The sequence below is a fragment of the Patiria miniata genome, unplaced genomic scaffold, assembly GCF_015706575.1.
Source record: "Patiria miniata isolate m_02_andy unplaced genomic scaffold, ASM1570657v1 HiC_scaffold_22, whole genome shotgun sequence".
In the NCBI taxonomy this organism is placed as follows: Eukaryota; Metazoa; Echinodermata; class Asteroidea; order Valvatida; family Asterinidae; genus Patiria; species Patiria miniata.
In genome coordinates this window covers 9,753,510-9,774,143 of record NW_024037061.1, presented here as the reverse complement: position 1 = coordinate 9,774,143, position 20,634 = coordinate 9,753,510, and the positions used below count along the sequence as shown (strand labels likewise).

The 20,634-nt window shown below is 41.2% G+C and overlaps 1 protein-coding gene across 1 annotated transcript; it reads right to left on the bottom strand.

Moving 5' to 3' along the window:
* Positions 1-9,449: 9,449 nt before the first annotated feature.
* Positions 9,450-16,450, bottom strand: LOC119730020 (ficolin-3-like). Its single transcript, XM_038202810.1, has 5 exons — positions 16,340-16,450; positions 12,684-12,821; positions 11,850-12,034; positions 10,459-10,696; positions 9,450-9,733 (listed from the first exon to the last, which is right to left on the bottom strand). Exons 1-5 carry the CDS (start codon positions 16,383-16,385, stop codon positions 9,450-9,452), a joined length of 891 nt encoding a protein of 296 aa, XP_038058738.1. The 5' UTR covers positions 16,386-16,450.
* Positions 16,451-20,634: the final 4,184 nt, after the last annotated feature.

Here is a 20,634-nt window from a genome sequence, read left to right as displayed (position 1 = left end):
ACAAACTCATGCTGTACAGACCAAGTTGATCAACCGACTTGGGCCCAGTCTAAATTCAGCGCTAGCGTGAAACAAGCGCAATCTTTAAGGCTCTTTTTAAGGAATCTATATCACTCAATGCTTTTAAAAATCGTTCGAAAATAACAAAAATTCGAGTAATAACGGGGATAGTAACCTAGAGGGTTTTCGGTTACATCAAGTAAGCAATCTCTTTTGTGAGTTTGTTAGGTTATGAAAAGAACCTTGTGGGGGAATCTCAACGTTAAAACATATATGTTTTGACGAGGGAACTTAAATAATTCTCAAAGGAAAACGCGCAGTCAAGTTTTACAATTTTTATGTTCTTTGTTTTAATATTGTCGCTATCTTTTCTATACCTGAAGTTATTTTCAAGATATCAACCTTACCCAAACGAATGTTAAAGATGCACTGCCTGTGATCGTAATTCAATAAACATTATTTTCGTCCTTATGAATCTTCGACGACTATGTATTAATACAACTATAAGTACTATGTCATAATTTTTGGGCGTCTGCAGCGTTCGAAATTTGCTCTGGTTTGGATTGCTCTTTCGCAAGATTGCTCTTTCGGTCCCTAAATATTCAATTCTTATGGGGAAGGAACCAGTCTGCCATGCGCACACGGAATTGCTGGCTTGTAGCATATAATTCGAAATTTGTGAAGTCATTACTATGCCATAACTATAAATAAGCCGATTTATTTTTCAGTAACTCATTTAAAAAAGTAAAAGTCTGGTATTGCTAGAAAGAAAAGGACACGATGTACCCGGTATGTTTTTGGAGGGCTAAACACAAAAAGCAGGGAAAGTATATTTTAATGAGAAGTTACCAAGCTGCTTTTTAGCGATAATTTCCCTTTTCCTTAGGGCAATCTACCGTTGAATCCATCGACTGTGTCTAATGACACCACAATAATTAGCGACGATATCTTCTTTTTATGGTATTTGGTGGATGATTGGCATCGCCCGTGTGAATTACGAACCTTTTTGGACCATGAAGAGAAAGTCCTGAACAATAATGATGACAGATGAAAAAAATTAACGGTTCAGCAACTTCAGACGGAGATACTAATCAGCAAGAAATTACCAATAAACAACCAAACGGAACAAATACTTGAAACACAAAGCGTATCGGACACTGTCGAGTAATTAGTTCCCGCCCATCCACGCATGTGAAAATACGGAGTGAGTTGCCTCTTCACAAGGCCTGAGTGCTAATGCCTGATTGTGTACGTCTCAAGCGTGTTTATTAGTTGCAAACTATTTAAAAAGGGGAAAAGCGTCGCCAATTCAAACGAAGTGTCGAGCTTCAGCCTTTTGAATTTTCATTAATGGGTGGATAGGTGCGCTCTCGCCCCCCCCCACCCCCCATTGCTTTGTGTACTCATACTTCATAATTTGTGCCCATTACAATTACTGACATTTTAGTCTTTTCCAATTTTCCACAGGAATATGACATCTACTACGGCGTCACTACGTCATGGCTGATAATGGTGTAGCACACCATATCTAAGCTATCACGTCCGTAGATCGATCAATGTCTTTCGGTCTTTCTAGTGTGACTGTAAAGACCCACTCTTGAGTGGCAGTCTCTACCACAGCGAGTGCAGGTCCAGGATCAGGGCGCCCGCTCCTTTCGTCTTAGTTCCTAGGTTGAGCCATTTAATCACAAAACTTTCTGATTAATGTTATTTTTTTCTGTTGTATATAGTATAGCTTGGGACATCCAAAAATGGTGCCCTTAAGTTGCACAGCCGGTATTTTTGACTTCCAGCTAAAAAAAAAAACCCTGCTATTTTTTAAAGCTTATTTTGTTAAAAACAGAAGAAAAATATATATTTTCGGACATTACTCTATCAAAAATGATCATATCGTAACCTTTTTTTTTTGCACTTTTTACCGTTTTGAAAGGATGGGTTAACACGAAAAAATATGGTTGGACCCAAGTTAATCCGCATTCGTGTTCTCTGGATGTATATTACTTCGAGAACACCAGCCAAATCCTGTGACTTTGCCCTATTTGGGGACAGAAAATCATACTCTTCTTAAGATACACTTTTTGTAATTAAATTTTTTGTAATAAAAAAACTGCCGGAGACCACAATCTTTAATTTGAGTGGTAGATAAGCTCTCTGTCTTGAAAATTGGGCTCGCTGTAGCCATTTTTGATAACCCTACCCCTAAACCACTCAAATCGGCTGTATAGTGGCTGGCATAGCAAACCTATTGTGCGTTTTATGATAACAGAGCCATATGTGGCTCAGAGATAGACCAATATCATATCAACAAATGTGGATATTGGAGCATCGCAGATCTGGCCCTTGACGGCTGTGGGAGCAATCATTTCAAAAGTGCTGAGTCATGCCGAGTCAGCACTATTTTGTAATGCGTTTTCTTGTGCAGTATGAAGGCCAAAATATTGTCCTGCGGCATATCCCGCGGATAATTTTTGGGCAGGGGGTGTTGCCCCGCCCCCCACCCCTCCCGCATAATTTATCCCAGTGGATGCTATATTTGTTTTACCAGACGTGCCTAAATGTGCTTATAGTCTTTATTTTTTCCGAAATGGTGTACCTGTAACATTGCTTATGAACCACCCCTAACCCCGGAAATTCCACATAATAGACAAATAACGTGCGTATTTTATTGATAAGAATATATGTATACATCTATATTACAAAATTTGCCCCCCCCCCCCCCACAGTTCACCTGCGTGTGCCTTGTCTTCCATGTTAATAAGGGAATAAATGTGTGCTCCTGAGGTTTTTATCAATCGTTTAATACCGCTTAGAGTCTGGGTGCTGATAATTACCCGAGCCGGAGGCGAGGGTAATTATCAGCACCCAGACACTAAGCGGTATTAAACAGAGTGATAAATACCGACGGAGCACATATTTATTCCCATTCATAAATACCTTATCCGTAAAAAAATATCAAATAATTCGTTCAAAAAATCCCGATTTTGTTCAACAAGTTCACTTCATGCTTTTTGAAACATCCCTCTAGCAAAATAATGGAGTGTTCAGCTGGCGAGTAAGATGTAAACAACCCTTTTATGGAGATTGACGCGCGCGTAGCATGTTCTGCGCGATGTCACGCAGAACGCACCTGGGGCGTTGCGTTTTGAATTTAGAACTATAAAAATTCTGTCTCGCTTGTAGTGTTGCGCATGCCTACGTGAGAATTTTGAACGTTCAACCAATGAAACAGTGAGAGGCACTGGATTTTTAGGAGTCCACATTTTATTGTGACACTGGAAAAGTGTTTAAGACCAGCTAGCCATGTCTTTATCATCCGTTTAAGACCGGCCACGTGACGGGCTCTCGACCAATAGGAATACCTAAACTGTCTGAGGTATTTATGAATAAGAAATCACAGTCATCGCATTTTTGCCGCATGTCTTTATTCAGATACTAAGGTTAAAGTTTTCAAAAATGACCAAGTAATTTTTTTTTTACCGAATCTTCCAACAGAATTGCATTTAGAAAATGCTAACTTGAAGCACTTTTTGTGGCTAAACTCAAATCTATTTTTAGTGGGGCGAGGGTTTTGTCGGTTTCTTTTTTGTTATGTTAGTGGAAGGTCTCAGACCTATCCAAAACGTCATTTTTTGGCGAGTCAGCTAGAACGAGTCAGAACAGTACCGGTAGTCTACCTTACAGTACAGTACAGTTCTTGCATGTACAGCCAGGCCTGACATCAGTTGGCAGGCATTATTAATTGTTTTCAATAAGGTTTTGACAAATAATCCATTGTTTATGCCTGTTTCGCATCCAAGTATGTAGAAAAAGGCAGAAAAATGTTTTGGCCTTACTACTGCACGAGTAAACGCGTTACAAAATAGAGCTGATTCAGCATGACTCAGCACTTTTTAAATGATGGCTTTCACAGCCGTCAAGGGCCAGATCTGCGATGCTCCAATATCCACATTTGTTGATATGATATTGGTCTATCTCTACGCTACAGTTGGCTCTGTTATCATAGATAGGTTTACTCCACCCACTATACAGCCAATTTGAGTGATTTAGGGGTAGGGTAAGCAAAAACAGCTATAGCGAGCCCAATTTCAAGAAAGAAAGCTTATCTACCACTCAAATTTAAGATTGTGATCCCAAGCAGTTTTTTTATTACAAAAGAAGTGTGTATCTTAAGAATTGGTATGAGTTTTGAACAAATACTTTGGCAAAGTCACAGGATTTGGTGGATGTCCTCGAAGCAATATACCCCAGGGAACACGAATACGGATAAACTTGAAACCAACCATATATTTTTCTTGTTTATCCATTCTATCAAGATGGTAAAAAGTGCAAACAGGTCACGATGGAACCATTTGTAAGAGAGCAATGTCCGAACATATGATTTTATCTGTTTTTCAAAAAAATAAGCTTAAAAAATTATAGGTTTTATTTTTTTAGCTGGAAGTCAAAAATACCGGCTGTGCATATTAAGAGCACCATTTTCGGATGTCCCAAGGTATCCTATAACAGAAAATAATATTAAGATTAATCAGAAAATTTTGCTATTAAATGGCCTTATCTCAGGGACTATCTGGCTCCCTTGTCAGTCAGGAAGTCATTTCTAGCATTTTCAGCCCTACTCACACGTTTCTGCGCTTCTCTCTAAATTCCAAAGAGTGAAAATTCACTCCATTCGAGTGAAGATTAACTCCACAGTCGGAAACTAGGGACTAGACGTTTTAGAGTGAAATTTCTTCAATCATAAAGATCGGGTTTTCACTCGAGCTTCGACTTAAAGGGAATATACAACATTTGCAAACATCGAAAAATAAAACTACCAAGTTTTTGCGAAATACCTTAATAGGATGTTGGTAAATGACAGTCTAAAGCATCCTGTAAAATTATGGCACCTGGTATACTGTCATTTTCAAGAAAAGTGGTATTTTTGTATCAATTTCCAACGCTGATCGGCCGATCAGCGTTGGAAACAACTGGCTTTTTTTTCAAATACTGGACCCAATTGACCATTGCACTTGTTTGCAATCGATTACAAACCTATGAACGGGTACGAGCCAGCTAGACTGGTTCCCTGACCTTACAATTCCCCAATGTATGTAAACTGCTTTGTTTCTTCTTATATGGAGTCAGGGAACCAGACTACAGGAAAATGATCGTTTTTCTTGGTTTTTATAGCATTTTCGAACCCAAAACCTCAAAAAAGTCAGTGTAACTATATTTGCTTTATATTTCCAACCCCCCAATTCCATCCATTTCTGAAAATTACAGCAAAAGCAAATGATGTATATTCCCTTTAATCTGGGCCTGACGAGCTCCACCGTCCCGGAGCAGCTTTGTTATAGTACGAGGGACACTCCGACACCCTCTGCCATTCAGCACAAAATAGGATTGGCACGAGAAGTCAGACAGTAGGATTTAGTTTAGGGAGGCTAATGGTGAGACGCTATGATATACAATGGGATACTTCAAAGGGGAAGGAGCAGCTCATGGAATATTAGCGTTTGGAATTCATGTAGATTATTGTTTTGCAAGATTCCAAACAAATATATTTAACTTGTTTCTATCATTAAATAATTACAATATATCGATTCGCCATGTTCACTCGTCTTTTTACTGGTATGATGCCTAGTTCAAAAGTTAAGTCAAAAAACAGATTTTCGTCTAAATCCTATATGGCCGCCAATATGGCCACCAAGATGGCCACCAAGATGGCCACCAAATTATGAACAAAAAATGCTTGCAGTTGATTCCTCAGACCAAAATTTCAGGAAAACGTGTTAACAACATCCAAACGTGTTGGAAACATCAAAATTTGTACACTAGACACCTTAAGGATTACAAAAAAGTAGGTAAGAAAAAATATATCCAGTGTGGGAAGTTTGTTAAATAACGTACATTAATAAATTCCGAAAAAAATCGTCAACTTACCGAGAAAGACGGTCGCAAGTGTGCCGAGAGCCACGGGTAGATTCATCGTGACGGCCCGGTAGCTGCTGGCTGATTCTCGGTTCTTGGAATCCAATTTTGGAACTGATTTGTTGATCTTGACTGTTGATGACGTAGCAGGTTTAGAAGTATATACGGATGTTTGACAACATCGGAAATACTACGAGACAATGTGCTGACGCAACAACGCTGTGTTACAAAGATTCCTAGAGTGTTCCTTTTGTCGGTAACTGCTAGTCTAACAGTAGATATTTATAATACGCATCAAGTGACACATCACGTGACCGAAAAGCGCGCACTACAAGACTAGTCCACTAAAATTGACAAAATAACAAAGCCGTATTTTTGTTTATAATAATGTAACAGAAAAGCTGCAGTATCTAAACACGTCTCCGATATAAAGGTTTCATATTGCACTGCAAACGATTATTACTCTTCATCATTCATTGGCTGCTTTTCAGTCGATAGGTGGCAGCAGGCATGTTTATCCTTTTCCACAGCTCCAAGAAGGGCTACGGAATAACTTGTCTACGACCGGCAGTAACATGTAGTGTATGTGAAAGCCAGCCGTAGCCAAGTCATTCGGACCCGGCTTACCTCACATAACGCTGTGGTTATAGTCGTAGTTCCAGTCTTGCTTTCCAGGCACAATTAAAAACATCCGTTTTTTCCGGCACATTCATTTTCCTACCAATTTGTTTAATTTAGTGTAATCTTCTCAAAAATACTGTGAACAACCACGGCATTCCTATTTGTCTCTGTCAAAAGTCTATAGACATGTCCCCATACGAAATGAACGTCTCGGAGACTTATTTCGTACCATGCAATCATCCGTTCTATCTGCACTCTGAAAGTTCCAAGATCATCATTGTAATCAGTGTGGGATACATGGGCGTAGCGAGGGGGAGGGGGGGGAGAAGAGAGGCGCTTGCCCCACCCACCCACCCAACCCCAAAAAAGCAAAAATGGAGAAAAAGAGAAAGGAAAAGAGAAGCTAAGTCATATTGCTGTTAATTTAATGGGTTGGGGGCATATGTCGCTGCACACCCTCAACAAATGATAAATCGAGAATATGCTGGGAAAAGTACAGGAGTTTCGGGGGCAAATGTACTTTGCCCAATCTAGAAAAAAAACCGACATTGTAGCTAATGACACAAATCATATTTTTGTCAACCGTTGTATTACAATTTTTCAATTACTAAAGATAATAATCATTCAATCATATAATTTTTTTATTATTATCCAGGTGAGAACATAGCTTAAACACCTGGACGTACGTGATTCCCGTCTTTGAAGGTCTATGAACATGCTGTGAAAGAGAAGGGATACACATTAAGTTGGCCTATCGTATAGACTCCTTGCACAAAAGCCCCCTCAGGGGTAACAAAGGGATTAAAAAGAACAATGGCTTTGTGCTCATTCTGAAAAAAAATATACAGTCGTGTATAAATTATGTGTGTGCGAGCACACACTAGCACAGACAGGTGTGTATTTGCCTGTAAGGCCGAATTAAAAAAAAAACATAACTCTCGTCCAGGTTTTTGGAAAAGGAGGAAGAGGGGCTTTTTATTTTTTATTATTTTATTTTTTTCAAGATGGCCGCCATTTTAAAATGTCCTGCAACCGTTGGTGTTTCCACTGTTCAAAGACACTTTTAAAAATGAAAGACAAGTTGGACAAGAGAACTGAACATATTTACAGTGTCATTTAGAGTTGTATTGGTCTACAATGAACAGTTTTAGATGCATTCGATGAATTTGTGGACTTTTTCGGTGTCTTTTTACTGCATTTTTCAAAAAAAAAAAATAATGAAAAAATCCAGGCGGCCTCCAAAAAGGAAGCGGGCGGGGAGGAGAAACATGTTTTACTTCGCCTAATCGGGGACCCCTAATTGTCCCTCTTTTGTTTGTACTAACTTTTTAAGAAGACCTCCCATATGTTTTGTACATGAATCCTCTCGGGAATTGGGGACCCGATTGCCCTCTATTGGTCAACATCCCCTATTGAATGCAGAAACAAACTCAAACACACTTGTTCCGTAGTTGTGGGGACTACATACGAGTTGTCCCATGGTACTGTGGGGACCGAAGACGCTGTGGGGACAGCAGAAAGTCCCCACAACTCGGTCCTAATTTGCCTAAACAATACAAAAACTTCTCGAAAGCCCGGTGACGGCCCGCCCACAAGCACTCGATCTCTCCCGTCCACTTGGCTCTCAAAATGGACAAACATCAGCGCCATCTACCGTTCGTGCAGGATTCCCATCAAGATATAATATTGTTATTGTTAATATATAAAGATATTTCAATAAAAGGATGAAAGGAAATCTATGATTTATTTCGCTAAACAGGAATACAATTTTATTTCACAAACACTTGGATCTTACATACACAAAGAGCGACACTCTTGATATGGCGTGAGCTAAAAACCACCCTGACCACACACATTGCAATAGATCGTTATTAGCATTTCTAAAAGGAATTTCTACAAGGAATTTCATAAGTAATTCATATATTGTTTACTTTCAGGGAACACCCCTGCCTTACAAAAAAGTTCTATCAATTATTTGTATTGTTTAAATTCTTAAATTAAATCAGATTTTACCCACTCTTAAGGCCAAAAAAAAGTCTCCGGTTTCTGGTATGGAGCTTGCCCAAAAAGTGGTTTGGCGACGCGGCTTTTTTTTTACCTGTTTTTTTTTGCGTCAAATGGCGGCTGATGACTGCAAATGGTGCCCGACTAAACTTAGTGCAATTATTATGGGAGATCAGAGAGGCCACATAAGGATTATTCTCGATCATAACCCCATCTAAAACACGTTAAAATTGTGCAGCAGCAGGATTCCAGTCAAACCAGTGAGTTTGGCGGTTTTGAGAAATCATCTTTCATTGAAAAAAAAAAACTTTTCCATTTTGCCGACGCGCATGGCTACGGCGACGCACGCGCATACCAGAAACCGAGCCTTTTTTGGCCTAATCGCTCTCACTATTTTAGTGGCCTTTGACAGTTTCTCTTGAAATAGTTTCTTCCTAGATCTTTCGCAATACAATACCATTCTAAATTTCGGGTCGTAAATAAAGTTGTTAAAAAGAGCACACTTTGTTATCTGGGCTACCTATTATTCCAAAAAAGCTTTACAAAAAAAAATCAATAATTTGAATATGTAAAATCGATCACTTAATAACATATCAGCAAAAATGCCTCTAAAGAAGATCTTGTTAAGATCGGAACATCACGCCACCATTACTTTGTTTTATTTTATAAACACCAATCTCTCGACTTTGGTATTACAGGTGATATGTGTCAAACTAAAGATGGCTCAAATTGGCTTCCGAAATGTGATTGTTTTACCCCATCTTATAGTCAATCATTTTCACTGATACAACAGTGTAATAAAAAGTCTTTATTAACATTGGACACATTCAGTGTTTTCTCTTTTAAATCTTTTCACTTTTAAACCTGTTGAAGCTTACCAAACCGAAATACAGCGTTAGGCCAGGGAAACTAATTCAGTGCGTAGGTCGAATCTCAAGTGCGCAAGATATTATTTGGCCATTAGCCAGGCCAGCCCACCTCACACCGCGGTAATCTTGCCCCGTGTAGGTGACGGGATAGGAATACTCCCCATTCAGGTTAATCGGCACGAGATCCACATTCCCGACTCCTCCAGTACAAGTCGTGAACCACCAGCCTCCCTTCAGCTGAGCGGCACAATTGGCGTTGCCATCGGCGTCATTGTCGCGATCGTAGGTTGAGAACCACTGGCCTACTTGAACGTTAGCGAAAGAGATATCTAGCAAACGGGTGATAAAAAAATACCAAGTCTTGAGATCATAACCGAAAAGCGATGTGCTATTTCACTGAGCATGTAAGAAGAAAACTCACAAGTTTTCTGGACTCGAACTCAGGCCCTGATGGGAGACGGGGGACAGGGGGGAGGCGTTGATACAAGACATCGGACCACCATACATGACTTTTGTATGCATGTATACATGTACATGACCCCATAGAAACATGTACCGTACACTTAAGTTTAATATGCTCTCTTATAAATATACATCTCGTTTCAACCCCTTAAGATCCCGTTTTTATTTTACAAGCACAATAGGGATACATGCATCCTAAAATCAGTGATACTCTCATTTCTGTATTCAAAAAGGTGAAACTTTACATGACTACGTCTTCTGTCGTGGTAATTAACGGCGTCCATTCACAATTTTAATTATATTTGTAGGTGCTTCCATGAATTGTTTTAACAATGGACCTATACTCTCTGAATTCAAAAGAGTGAGACTAGACTAGACGATGTGGGTCGAAAATCACTTTAATTTTCAAGTCAATAGTCTGAAGAAAATATAATCCGGTGGAAACTCGGATGAAAACGCAATCGACTCGATTGAATGGATTTCATACTTAAATCTCTAGTCCCTATTTCAAGTTCAAGAAATTTCACTCTTTTTGAAATAAGAAACTAGCGCATTAGACAAATAAATCAGTTGATACCTGATGGTGACCAACCTTTCAATCCGAGTGCGTAGTTGTCACCTACGATCTGGAACTCCCCAAGAGGTATAAAGGATATACCACGGCTTGCATCTTTCACAACCAACTGCAGTTCCCAAGTGCCTTCCGAGGTCAGCTGGCGGACTATCTCGTTGCCCAGCCAGAACTCCCCCGTCAGATCACCGAAGCCGTCTCGGTACTCGGCCCAGCTACGGGTGAAATTCACCGACCCGTCGTAGCGCCTCTGAATCAACTGAAACAGGTCAACAATGAATGAAGAGTTGCAGGTAACGAAGCAACAACTTTTATCACTTGCCAAAGCTGCCGTGACTGTTCAACACAGGCATTGATTTTTGAATAGTGGTTTAATACTCATTCCACGTGGTGTATATTCAAGGGCGGATCCAGGGGGGGCCAAAGGGAGCCATGGCCGCCCCCCCCCCAAAAAAAAAACGAAACCAATTTTTTTTTTTTAGGTGACATCGCAATAAAGGCAGGCAATGAGTACACCACCATCTTTTCCTCAAAAAACATTGGTTAAAATGGTCAGAAATTGCCTCAGATCGCACCACAGAGCATGTAGAATCCAAAAAAAAATTCGGGGCCCTTAAACGGGCCCCAAACCCCACGCCGTAATTTTTTCGACACACTTTTTGGGGGGACCAAATTTTTTTTGGCCCCCCCAAAAAAATTGTGTTCTGGATCCGCCCTTGTGTATATTAATAGTGACCGCTCGATAGTCGGTACGTTCGATAATCCGAAGGTCCATCAGTCCGAAAGTTCGGTAGTCCGAAGGTTCATTAGTCCGAAGGTTCGATAGTCCTAAGGTTCGTTTGTTCAAAAGGTTCAATAGTCCGAAGTGGTCTTTAGTCAAAAAAATACAGTAAGGTTCAATAATGTGTAGGTGTGATAGGCCGAATGGGCGATGCAGTTCGATAGTCCGAATCAACAATCCGGTGCCACATTCCAAATTGACAGCATTGAATATTAATAGTCAATTCGGAATGTTGAACCTTGTGTGCTTTCGGATTAATGAACCTTCGGACTATTGAACCTTGTTTTTTATTTCGGAATTGTGGACCTTCCGACGAATGAACCCTCGCAATCGAACCTTCGGACTATCGAAACAAATGCTCGGAAAAACGAACCTTATTTCATTTTCGAACTAATGAACCCACTAGGTGGTATGGGAATATGTGTGTTCGGACTATCGGGTTGACCCTGATTTAATACTACATGTGTTTTTTTAATGCGGCTGAAAGCCCATGCAGGTATAAGATGAGGTTATAACTCGAAAAGTTCCCATTAGGTGTTGACAAAACCCCGATTCTCAGGTCATGGAAATAGGTGCCTGACTGCTGATTTCATGCCATAAACTGCATCTAGGGATAACACTGGGAACTTACGATCCAATCTAGTCTGCAGTAAACAGTCGTGCCGTTTGGATATTGCGATGGGTAGATAGTGACGACACCCACACCCGTTCCTCCTGTCCCGCTGTCCAAACTCTCGCTGCAACCAGCATATCGGGGACCTGAGGGTGTTGTCGAAATCTCGCCTGCAAGTGTGGCTTCGGCTTCATCGCTGACTTCTGAATCATGGAGAAGAGATTCCGAAAGGTCTCACATAAAGGGTTTGATGTTCACTTAGGCAAAACATTAATCGTGATGTAATTGCCCGGTTGCCCCCAGGCCGGGAAAACTGTCTCGAGGCCAAAGTCAAACACGAAACCGAGGTTTCGGAAACTCCTCACAGAAATGTACGATAATTAGATAATTCAATTGATATGGGAAAGAGGTTGAAATACCAACTTTTCGCGCAATGTTGCATCCTCGTCCATAGAAATGTGAGCACAACAAAACTTTCTTTGTCCTTTTAATTTTTTTTTTTAGGGAAAGGGGGTTGCTTAGACTTTCATTGTCTAGGGGAAGAAGTTAAGCATCTTTTAGAGCTATTCACGAAGATGACAATTTTTGTTTTTATATTTTTTAATTTTTCACAATAATTATACTAAGAAGATGATTTTATCTGTCTTGGATAAAAATTGAAATCTTAGAAATGATTTCATATTCATTTGAAATAAGTTGGAAATATTGAAAAGTATGACTTTTAGAAATGATTTTTAAAGCGATTTCACTGATTATACAACGAAATTGATTAAACCTTGTGGTTATATACTGTATTTACATCGAACATCTCAACAATGCGTTATGAAGCTTTGATCACTAAGTTCTCCTTACCAGTCGAGCTTCGTGTCCCTGGGCATCGTTTACGTATTTCTCGAGCGGCTGCTTGCATCCAATGTTCACCAGGAAGCGGCTTCGGTGGCGGACCGAAGTACCAAGTCCTCAGCTGACTCTCAACAACTCCCATGTACACTAAATTAGAGTGAAATTGTTCAAAATCAGAGACTATCTACAATCACATTGAAATAATTAAAACAGAGTTCGAGCAACTGTGTTAATGTTGGCAGAATTTAGACGCTAATGCTATAGAAAAAAATCTGGTTGCGGTACCCGCTGCTAGATCCGACACCAAACCAGCCAGCCGAGCCCGGCGACCTCGGTGGTCGAGTGGTAAGACATTTGCACTAGTGAGCAGGAGGTCGTGGGTACGAGTACTACCCAAGTGTAAGCTTCTTTTTTTCTCTCGCAAGCCCTCTGTCTTTAAATAGTGTTTATAAAATACGTCGGTAATGGGCAAAATCTAATATAACATTTTACAATTGTCGATTCTACTTTTTTTTACCAAACATGTATTTATGATTAGGAATAAATATGTTGTTTGTTGGTACTTGAGTCTGGAGAGACCAGACTCCAACACTGGTCTTAAACATCTTGTTTAAAACCAGCCAAACACATATTTATTCTAGCGGGAGTCAGTGTGAATAAAATCACTTCCACATTTCTTTGTTTTTTATTGTCCCAGCCACGTGGTAGCCATGCCCAGGTCATCTATCACTAGATCCTAGTATGGACCATGGTACATCCACCAGAGGGGGTGTCGGTCTTGTGATCCTACTGGAGGGGTTGGAAATTGGCGGGAAAACCTATTGTGCTTGTGCGCATTTGCTTGTGTACAAATGCATTGTTCACATAGGGATTACATCGATCACCCCTGTGACCAAAATGGAACTGTCAAATGGCATTGAGGAGGTTAGTGTCTGGTTTTATTGACTGTTTAGGGCCTGAGGGATACCAGGGGGTGAATGGTGGACTTTGAGGGCCGGGTAGCTAAAATTACATGGCGTCATATGGATTGATTCCCAGCAGGCCTCTGATATGAAACTGCCAAAAATAGGCGTCCGCCTTGAGAAGAGTCCATTTTGGCTATAAAACCGGTTTTTTTTTATGGAACTTAGCTTCTGTTTTTATGACCAGTGATAGATAAGGTTAATTTTCTGTCTATCAGACTTTAAAATAGATAAGTAAACAATGTAACAGAGTTTTCGGCGATTTCAGAACGATGAGTCCTTTTAAAGACAACCTGCCCGTCCTCTTTTACAAACTCGACTGTTTTCCTACGAAACTAAATAAATTGTCGTTTTGAAGGTCAAAATGGAACCAAACGAAAACTGTGGGAGTATGCAACCATCTCACGAAGAGGCCTTTATTTTACTTTGCCTTGGCACAAAATAAAATCCTCCAGACGAGTAGACTGGTTCTAGTCTGAGTATCATCCGTTATCCACTGAGCCAGGTCTCCTGTATGATGTCTGATACGTCAAAGCATGCAGATTTATGCGATCTGGCGCCTCAGCCAATCGGAGTCGACTTTACTACATCGTGACATCATTTCATTCCCAAATCAGGACTAAATCTTTGATTGGTCAATTCGAAAGTAGTGTTTTGTAATACAACAGCCGGGCGCGTATTGCGTAACATAATACAGAGCGCGTGACCACAGCCGTTGGTGTGTCTAGAGCTAAAATTTTTTATCCATGACTATGAAGCAACAACGTTGAATGACCGAAGACCCAATATAGAAAGCGCCAGATGATTGGTCAAAATCTAGAGGTCAAGATGCGGTTGTCTTACCTAATTAATCAGAGAATCTGCTCAAAAGTTACACATAAACTAGACTGGTTCCTGGTCCCTATATTATCTTTTGTGATGGAGAGGACAGTCTCCCTATACGAAAATATAATTTTCATATTGCAAAAAATAGTTCAATAATAGTAATAATAAGTAATTATTATTTTCCTATAAAGCGTAGCGGTCGGGTTTTTTTTTTTTGGGGGGGGGGTCTCATGTTAATGAATAAAATTTGTATTTCTAGAAAAAAGCAATTAAGAACTATTGGCCCAAGCGGTTGCCTAGACAAAAGGGTATCGATTGAAAGTCAGTGCTGCTAAATGGAGCGCGGCACTCTACGACGCCTGATTTCACATCAAAAGATCTACAATAAAGGACGAAATTTTCTGAGCCCAGAAACTTATTCAAATTGAGCTGCCTTGGTTTGAATCCAAAGGATGTCAATGATACACTTGTTCCCCAACGCTCCCACCAGCCTCCCACCGGAAATTAAAACACAATTTTTAAATTGACCTAAACGTTGCCATGGCAGTCGATATTTTTTCCTGGCATTAACAAAAATACAGGCAGCACTGCTACTTGAGATGACAGAAAATGGCTATTTTACTTTCATGCACGCTTGCGTAAAAACATCAAAGTAATACAACCAAGTCTAAATTAGATTGGATGGATGGGTACAGGTGGAGAATCAGCCTATTTCTCGCTCGGCATTCGTATGCACGTGTTGTTCTGAGAAGAAAAATAGGTAAACTCGATGTTCCGAAAAGCATGGTTTGTTCGTCTTTCTTACACCTGCACCTGGTTCTTCCCGGTACGACACCAAGCCAGTCTGATTAAAAGACGCATATGCATCTCATTGAACTAGCAAAACAACCTTTGCAATTAAATTTGCGCGTTTAAATATCACTTGTTTCAAGCTTTTCAGCGTTTAAATTAGACAAAATAAGTCAGTGGCTGCGGGGGATTGGCTGAGTGCTTTAGATTCATCAAATCCGACCACCGTTTTATAAGAAATGTTTCACACACGTGATGATTTCAAAGCTCATCAGAGTCCATATACCTAGCTCAAGGCAGCGCTTTGCCAGTGATCCTGGGATGACATGCCTCTCCCCCTTGTATTTTTTTAGGCCCAACATGTACGCGATACTTGCATGTAACTCATAGAGAGGGTATAAAGGATATTAACAGACACTGCGACTACGATCTCTTTGAAGCCATACCGACACTCTAAAGAGTAAGATTATCCCTTTGACATTATTATGACACCTAACGGGTTTTGAAGCCCCTTATTAGTCCTAATGACCGTATTAGTGATACAATGAACAAAGGTTTTTGTAAGACTACATTTTTGTAAGTTTTTTTTTCGAAACCATTGTAACTTCTGAGACTCTGTTTGTATTAGATAAAACAGAAGTTTCCAGGCTTTCATGATTAGCCCATTCTGCAACACTATACTCCAAACGAATTTTGGTTACATTTCAAAGTTGTGACATTTAACACTTTTAACTCACGGCGACGAATCGATGCTGTTTTTACCCCAGACACCGCATATAACAAACGCCAATGTACCGCACGTGCGGGCACCAGACTATTCCTCATTTGCAAACGTGTTCATACATCTTGCACATGTAAATGATCCAACACCAGGATGAAAACGCAGGTAGTGGTGGGCGCGTACTGCTCGACACCCTGGGGACGAGGTTGCCCCCCCCCCCCCCACACACACACACACACATTTAGCACTCAAGCTCCTAGATTTTTGACATCCTGGCTATTTCAGTTTATTTCACTGGAAAAGTTTGCACATGCTGTAGATTTGACGGATATTGTTAGATTGATCTCGAAAGACAAAAAAAAACTTACCCCCGAGTCCAAAGGCAAGAAATGACCACAGAATCAGCGGTGCCATCTTCTCACGGAATACCGTGAGCTTGACGAAAGACAACCGTCAGTTGCTCCTACAAGTGTCAACTACCACCGGGTGTGATCTCTCCGTTAGGAATCGAAGGACCTGGGTGATATTGAAACTATGGCCGTCGCAAACGCTCTCGCGGCGGCAAATTAATCAAGCTGGGTAAGCATTAGTCTTGGCCCAGGACGCTAGTGATCGATGGTGGATCGTGCATAGTGTGCCCTCTAATGGTACAACAATTAGACCAGCGCCTACTCGCACTAACGTCTTGGCCATTTCGTATCGGCGGTTTAACTTTTTCTTTATTTTCTCCCTAGGCTTTCCTAGGGAACCAATCAGCGATCGAAAAATGGTTCAATGGCTCGCCCAACGGTTGCAAACATACGCAGGCTATACGTGTGGTGATCAAGCATCATCGTTTTCCTAGGGAACCAATCAGCGATCGAGAAATGGTTCGCACCATCGCTAATTATGCAACGCGGTAATGCCCCGGCGAGAGGGCTTGACTGCTGCCGCAGATAGAAACTGCTTTTTGCTTCGAATTTATACAGACGGTTCTATTTACTTAAAATGGCCACGCACCTTCACAACATTGCAACACCATCGCTCTTGATCACTGACGTCTTGGGTCAAGACTAGGCGAGCATAAAAATCTAGGACATAACAGCAAAAAAGAGTGTCCATCTACACGCCCCTCCGCTCAACAAGCAGTGATAAAAAAAATTACCACGCTCATGCATAATACATTGTAATATTAATGCCGCGGCGTAGCGCATGCGTAACGCGGGGGTATAGGGTGCACCAAGTATAACAAATACCCGTAGACACCAGTGTTAAATCGCCATTATTCAAAATTCCTTTTTCTTTAAATCCTCAGAATTCTCACAGGTACGTATTCAGGCTGAACAGAATAAAATAAGTGAAATTAAGAAAAAATCTATCATTTTTTTTCTTCAACTTTTGGTTGGTTGACCATTGACTTCTTGGAGAAATTCGCATACAAAGAAGACCACCTCTAAAACCAATGGTGCTTAAAAAGTAGCCATTTTGCAAAAGGATCCTCCCACAACATGGGTAAATAGCGCCACTCTCGGGCCCTGATTGCATCAAAATGCTGAGAATTGGAAGTCCCAAGTCCAGGCCAGTGGTACAGTGCCACATTGTCTTCGATTCCCAATTCCATGGCTCTCAGAACACTCTGATATAGAATAATTTCTGTGTATATTAACTTTTATTCATGAGCTCGGCGGACGGACATTAAGCCTACTTACTAGGGTGTACCTTTTTTTATACGTAACCCAATCCCGCCAGCTACGGTAAATCATGATTAACATCGCTGGTGGGTAATCGAAAATCACATGAAAGGAGCAACAGGCAATGAGCACAATCAGCAGTGTTACAACTGATAATGTAGTAACCAACGGATAATGTATCACCAAACGATAATGTCACACAAATTGACCGATACTGTATCACTAACCGATAATTTAACAGAAATTGACCGATAGTGTAGTAAAAATGTACTACACTATCAGTCGATTGTTGATACATTATCGGTCTTAGCCGATAATGTAACAAATATTGACCAGTGTAGTAACATTTACTACACTATCGGTCAATTTCTCTTACATTATCGGTTAGTGATACATTATCAGTTGGTTACTACATTATCAGTTGTAACACAGCAGCATTAATAGTACTTTAAAGGAAAGAAAAGCCTACAAAATTGCTTGGGCTAATCTGAACTAAAATATATGAAGCCGGGGACTATGTATCAGAATACGGTACACAGCCTCCTTAAAACACGTTAGCACCCTCCTCTGAAGGCTGCTTGATGACATCAGGGGGAAGCCTATTCCAGATGTTTACAGCAACTGGTATAGGAAGCTTCTGTCATATTCCAGCAAGGACTGGGCTCTTCTAACGCCAGGAGGGAGGGGATGCTGAAGGAAGAAGGATGCACAGCTGTGGAGGAGCGAAGTGCTTGGTGACGGTTGTTAGGAATGACAGCACGTGTAGGAAGAAGACTTCTCAGAATTAAATGACGGGCATGAATCCAAGTGCATTTTGAAGATGCAGGCTACGGCACTGACTACACGCCGGTGACAGCTTCATCACCTGGTAGAACACCAATTATTACCATGGCCTTCTCCTGGATGCAGTCAAGATGTCAAGGTAGGAATCATGTGCACTCATCCAGCAGAGGGGAGCATACTCCATCTTATGCTACGTGTATATAATTTGAAGAGTATTATCTGGTCACGGGTTGACATTGCCAATGTTGTTCTTCTGAGAATGAATAACTTCTTGCACGCAGGGATTAAGTGTTAAGGAAGTTGACTGGTATCCCGCAACCCCAGTTATTTTCAATAATAGGTTCTGCGGGCACCACGCAACTCGGCGCTCGACTACATACATGTGTATAACGTACACATACGGGCATATACACAGTACACACGGGGCGACGCACGTACGTACGTCATTACGAGTTTGAACCTCGAACCGTCCACAACTACGACCGCACATCGCACTGTATACAGCCACCGCAGCCACCGCAGCCACCACAGCCACCACAGCCACCGCCGTTTCCACAACCAACAGTAGTACAGTACCACTGTCCACCATGCCTAGGGGCAACCATGGTGACAAGCCATCGGCCGGCAAGCGGCGTGACGAGAGGCGACCGGGGGATGACGGGGCCAGCAAACGCCCTAGAACGCGCAGTCATCATCACAAGAGTAGCTCAACACCAAGCGCCCATCCCCAGAAGCCTGAGGCCAAGATTCCCGTGACACGCCCGCCAGCCACCACCTCCTTCCCTTGCCATGTGGGTGGTTGCAGGAAGAAATTCACCTCTCGAGCCAGCCTGGTCCGACATGAAAGGAGAGACATAGGGAGGCCTTGCCCTTCGCTTGCAGCACGTGCGGGGAGCGGTTCACCAGGAACTCCAGCTTGCACCGCCATGCCGAGTCCCAGTTGCACTAAGTTGGGAAGGATTGCTCCACCTCAGCCAAGCCTCGAGTACCCGATTCTCCATCCATCCTGCCACCGGAGCCGGAGCTGCAACTCCTCCCTGGCCCATCCCCGCGTGGTTCCCCCTCAACCTCCACTGCTACTGGCCACCCCAAGACTGGGGGAAAGTCATTGAAGCTGCTTTGGCAGCTTCACACCGAGATGGTGCCCCAAGTGAGCTCCTCCACAGAAAGTGAAGACCCAGCTGGGGAGATGGCAGATCACATTGAGGTAACGACCATCACCCGGGTATTCCGCCGAGGAGTATTGCACTCCCAGAAAGAGGCAAAGCAAGATTTCTACTTCTAAAGTTAAAGTTCCAAATAGTTACAGAGTTGTAAAGGTTAAAGTTTGAAATGTTCAGTTGTTATAAAAGTTACAGTTAATTTTGAAACTTAAAAGTTGAGGACCAAGTTATTTCTAAAAGAGTTGGTTTAATATGAACCACTTTATTTTGTTATACATGTACATGTACTAAGAAGACTTTTATAGAGGTATTTTGAAAGTGTTGCTCATCTATTTTTTAGAAAGCCATCTATTTTATATAAAGTCATCTATTTCATATAAAGCCATGTGTTGATAAAAAGGACTAATCATTTCATTTTAGAGTTGTTTTAAGATGATTGTTAAACTAGCTTTGTGTGCACAAATATTGCTGCTTATGAGATTTATTAAACCCACTTTATCAGCTGCGAAGATTGTAAAATTTAAATAAGAATACTGAATGAAAGATGTGGCTCTGATTCAAAATCTTAAGTTTTCAAATGTTTTGTTGTGTGGAAACTTGAATAAATTAAGACTCAACAGTTTCAGGGACTGAAAACTCTGGGGGGAGGTCATGTGATGAATCATCAACTATACGTTTTATACATTAACATGAACTGTATAGTGACTTTTCCTTAGTGCCCAGTCACTCATACTAGAACATCAGCATTTAATTGGCCAGTGCTGTTAGTGGGCGTGGCTTAAGTCATCTACTAAGCAATACTGCCTTTTCATTGGTTGAGGCACCCTGTGTACTTTAGTAATGAGGGGCATTTATTGTATGTGAATGTATATGACCATGTTGACCTATAAAAGGCATAGTTCAAGATAATAAATCTCACTTCATTGCCTGGTGGGACCAAAGAAGTCAAAGAAGTCTCCTGTCTCTGTTTTATTGTCTTATTGTCACTAATTAGGGTGTAAGTCTCTCCCCCCCCCCCACTTGAACCACTTGAGCCACTTGAGCCAC

Bases quoted from the DNA above. Each gene is read 5' to 3' on its own strand.
- LOC119730020 (XM_038202810.1), bottom strand. From the start codon at position 16,385: ATGGCACCGCTGATTCTGTGGTCATTTCTTGCCTTTGGACTCGGGG. The intron at 12,822-16,339 runs GTAAGTTTTTTT...ACTCTAATTTAG, and splicing joins TCTTGCCTTTGGACTCGGGG to TGTACATGGGAGTTGTTGAG. The intron at 10,697-11,849 runs GTAAGTTCCCAG...GACCTGTTTCAG, and splicing joins ACTGCAGACTAGATTGGATC to TTGATTCAGAGGCGCTACGA.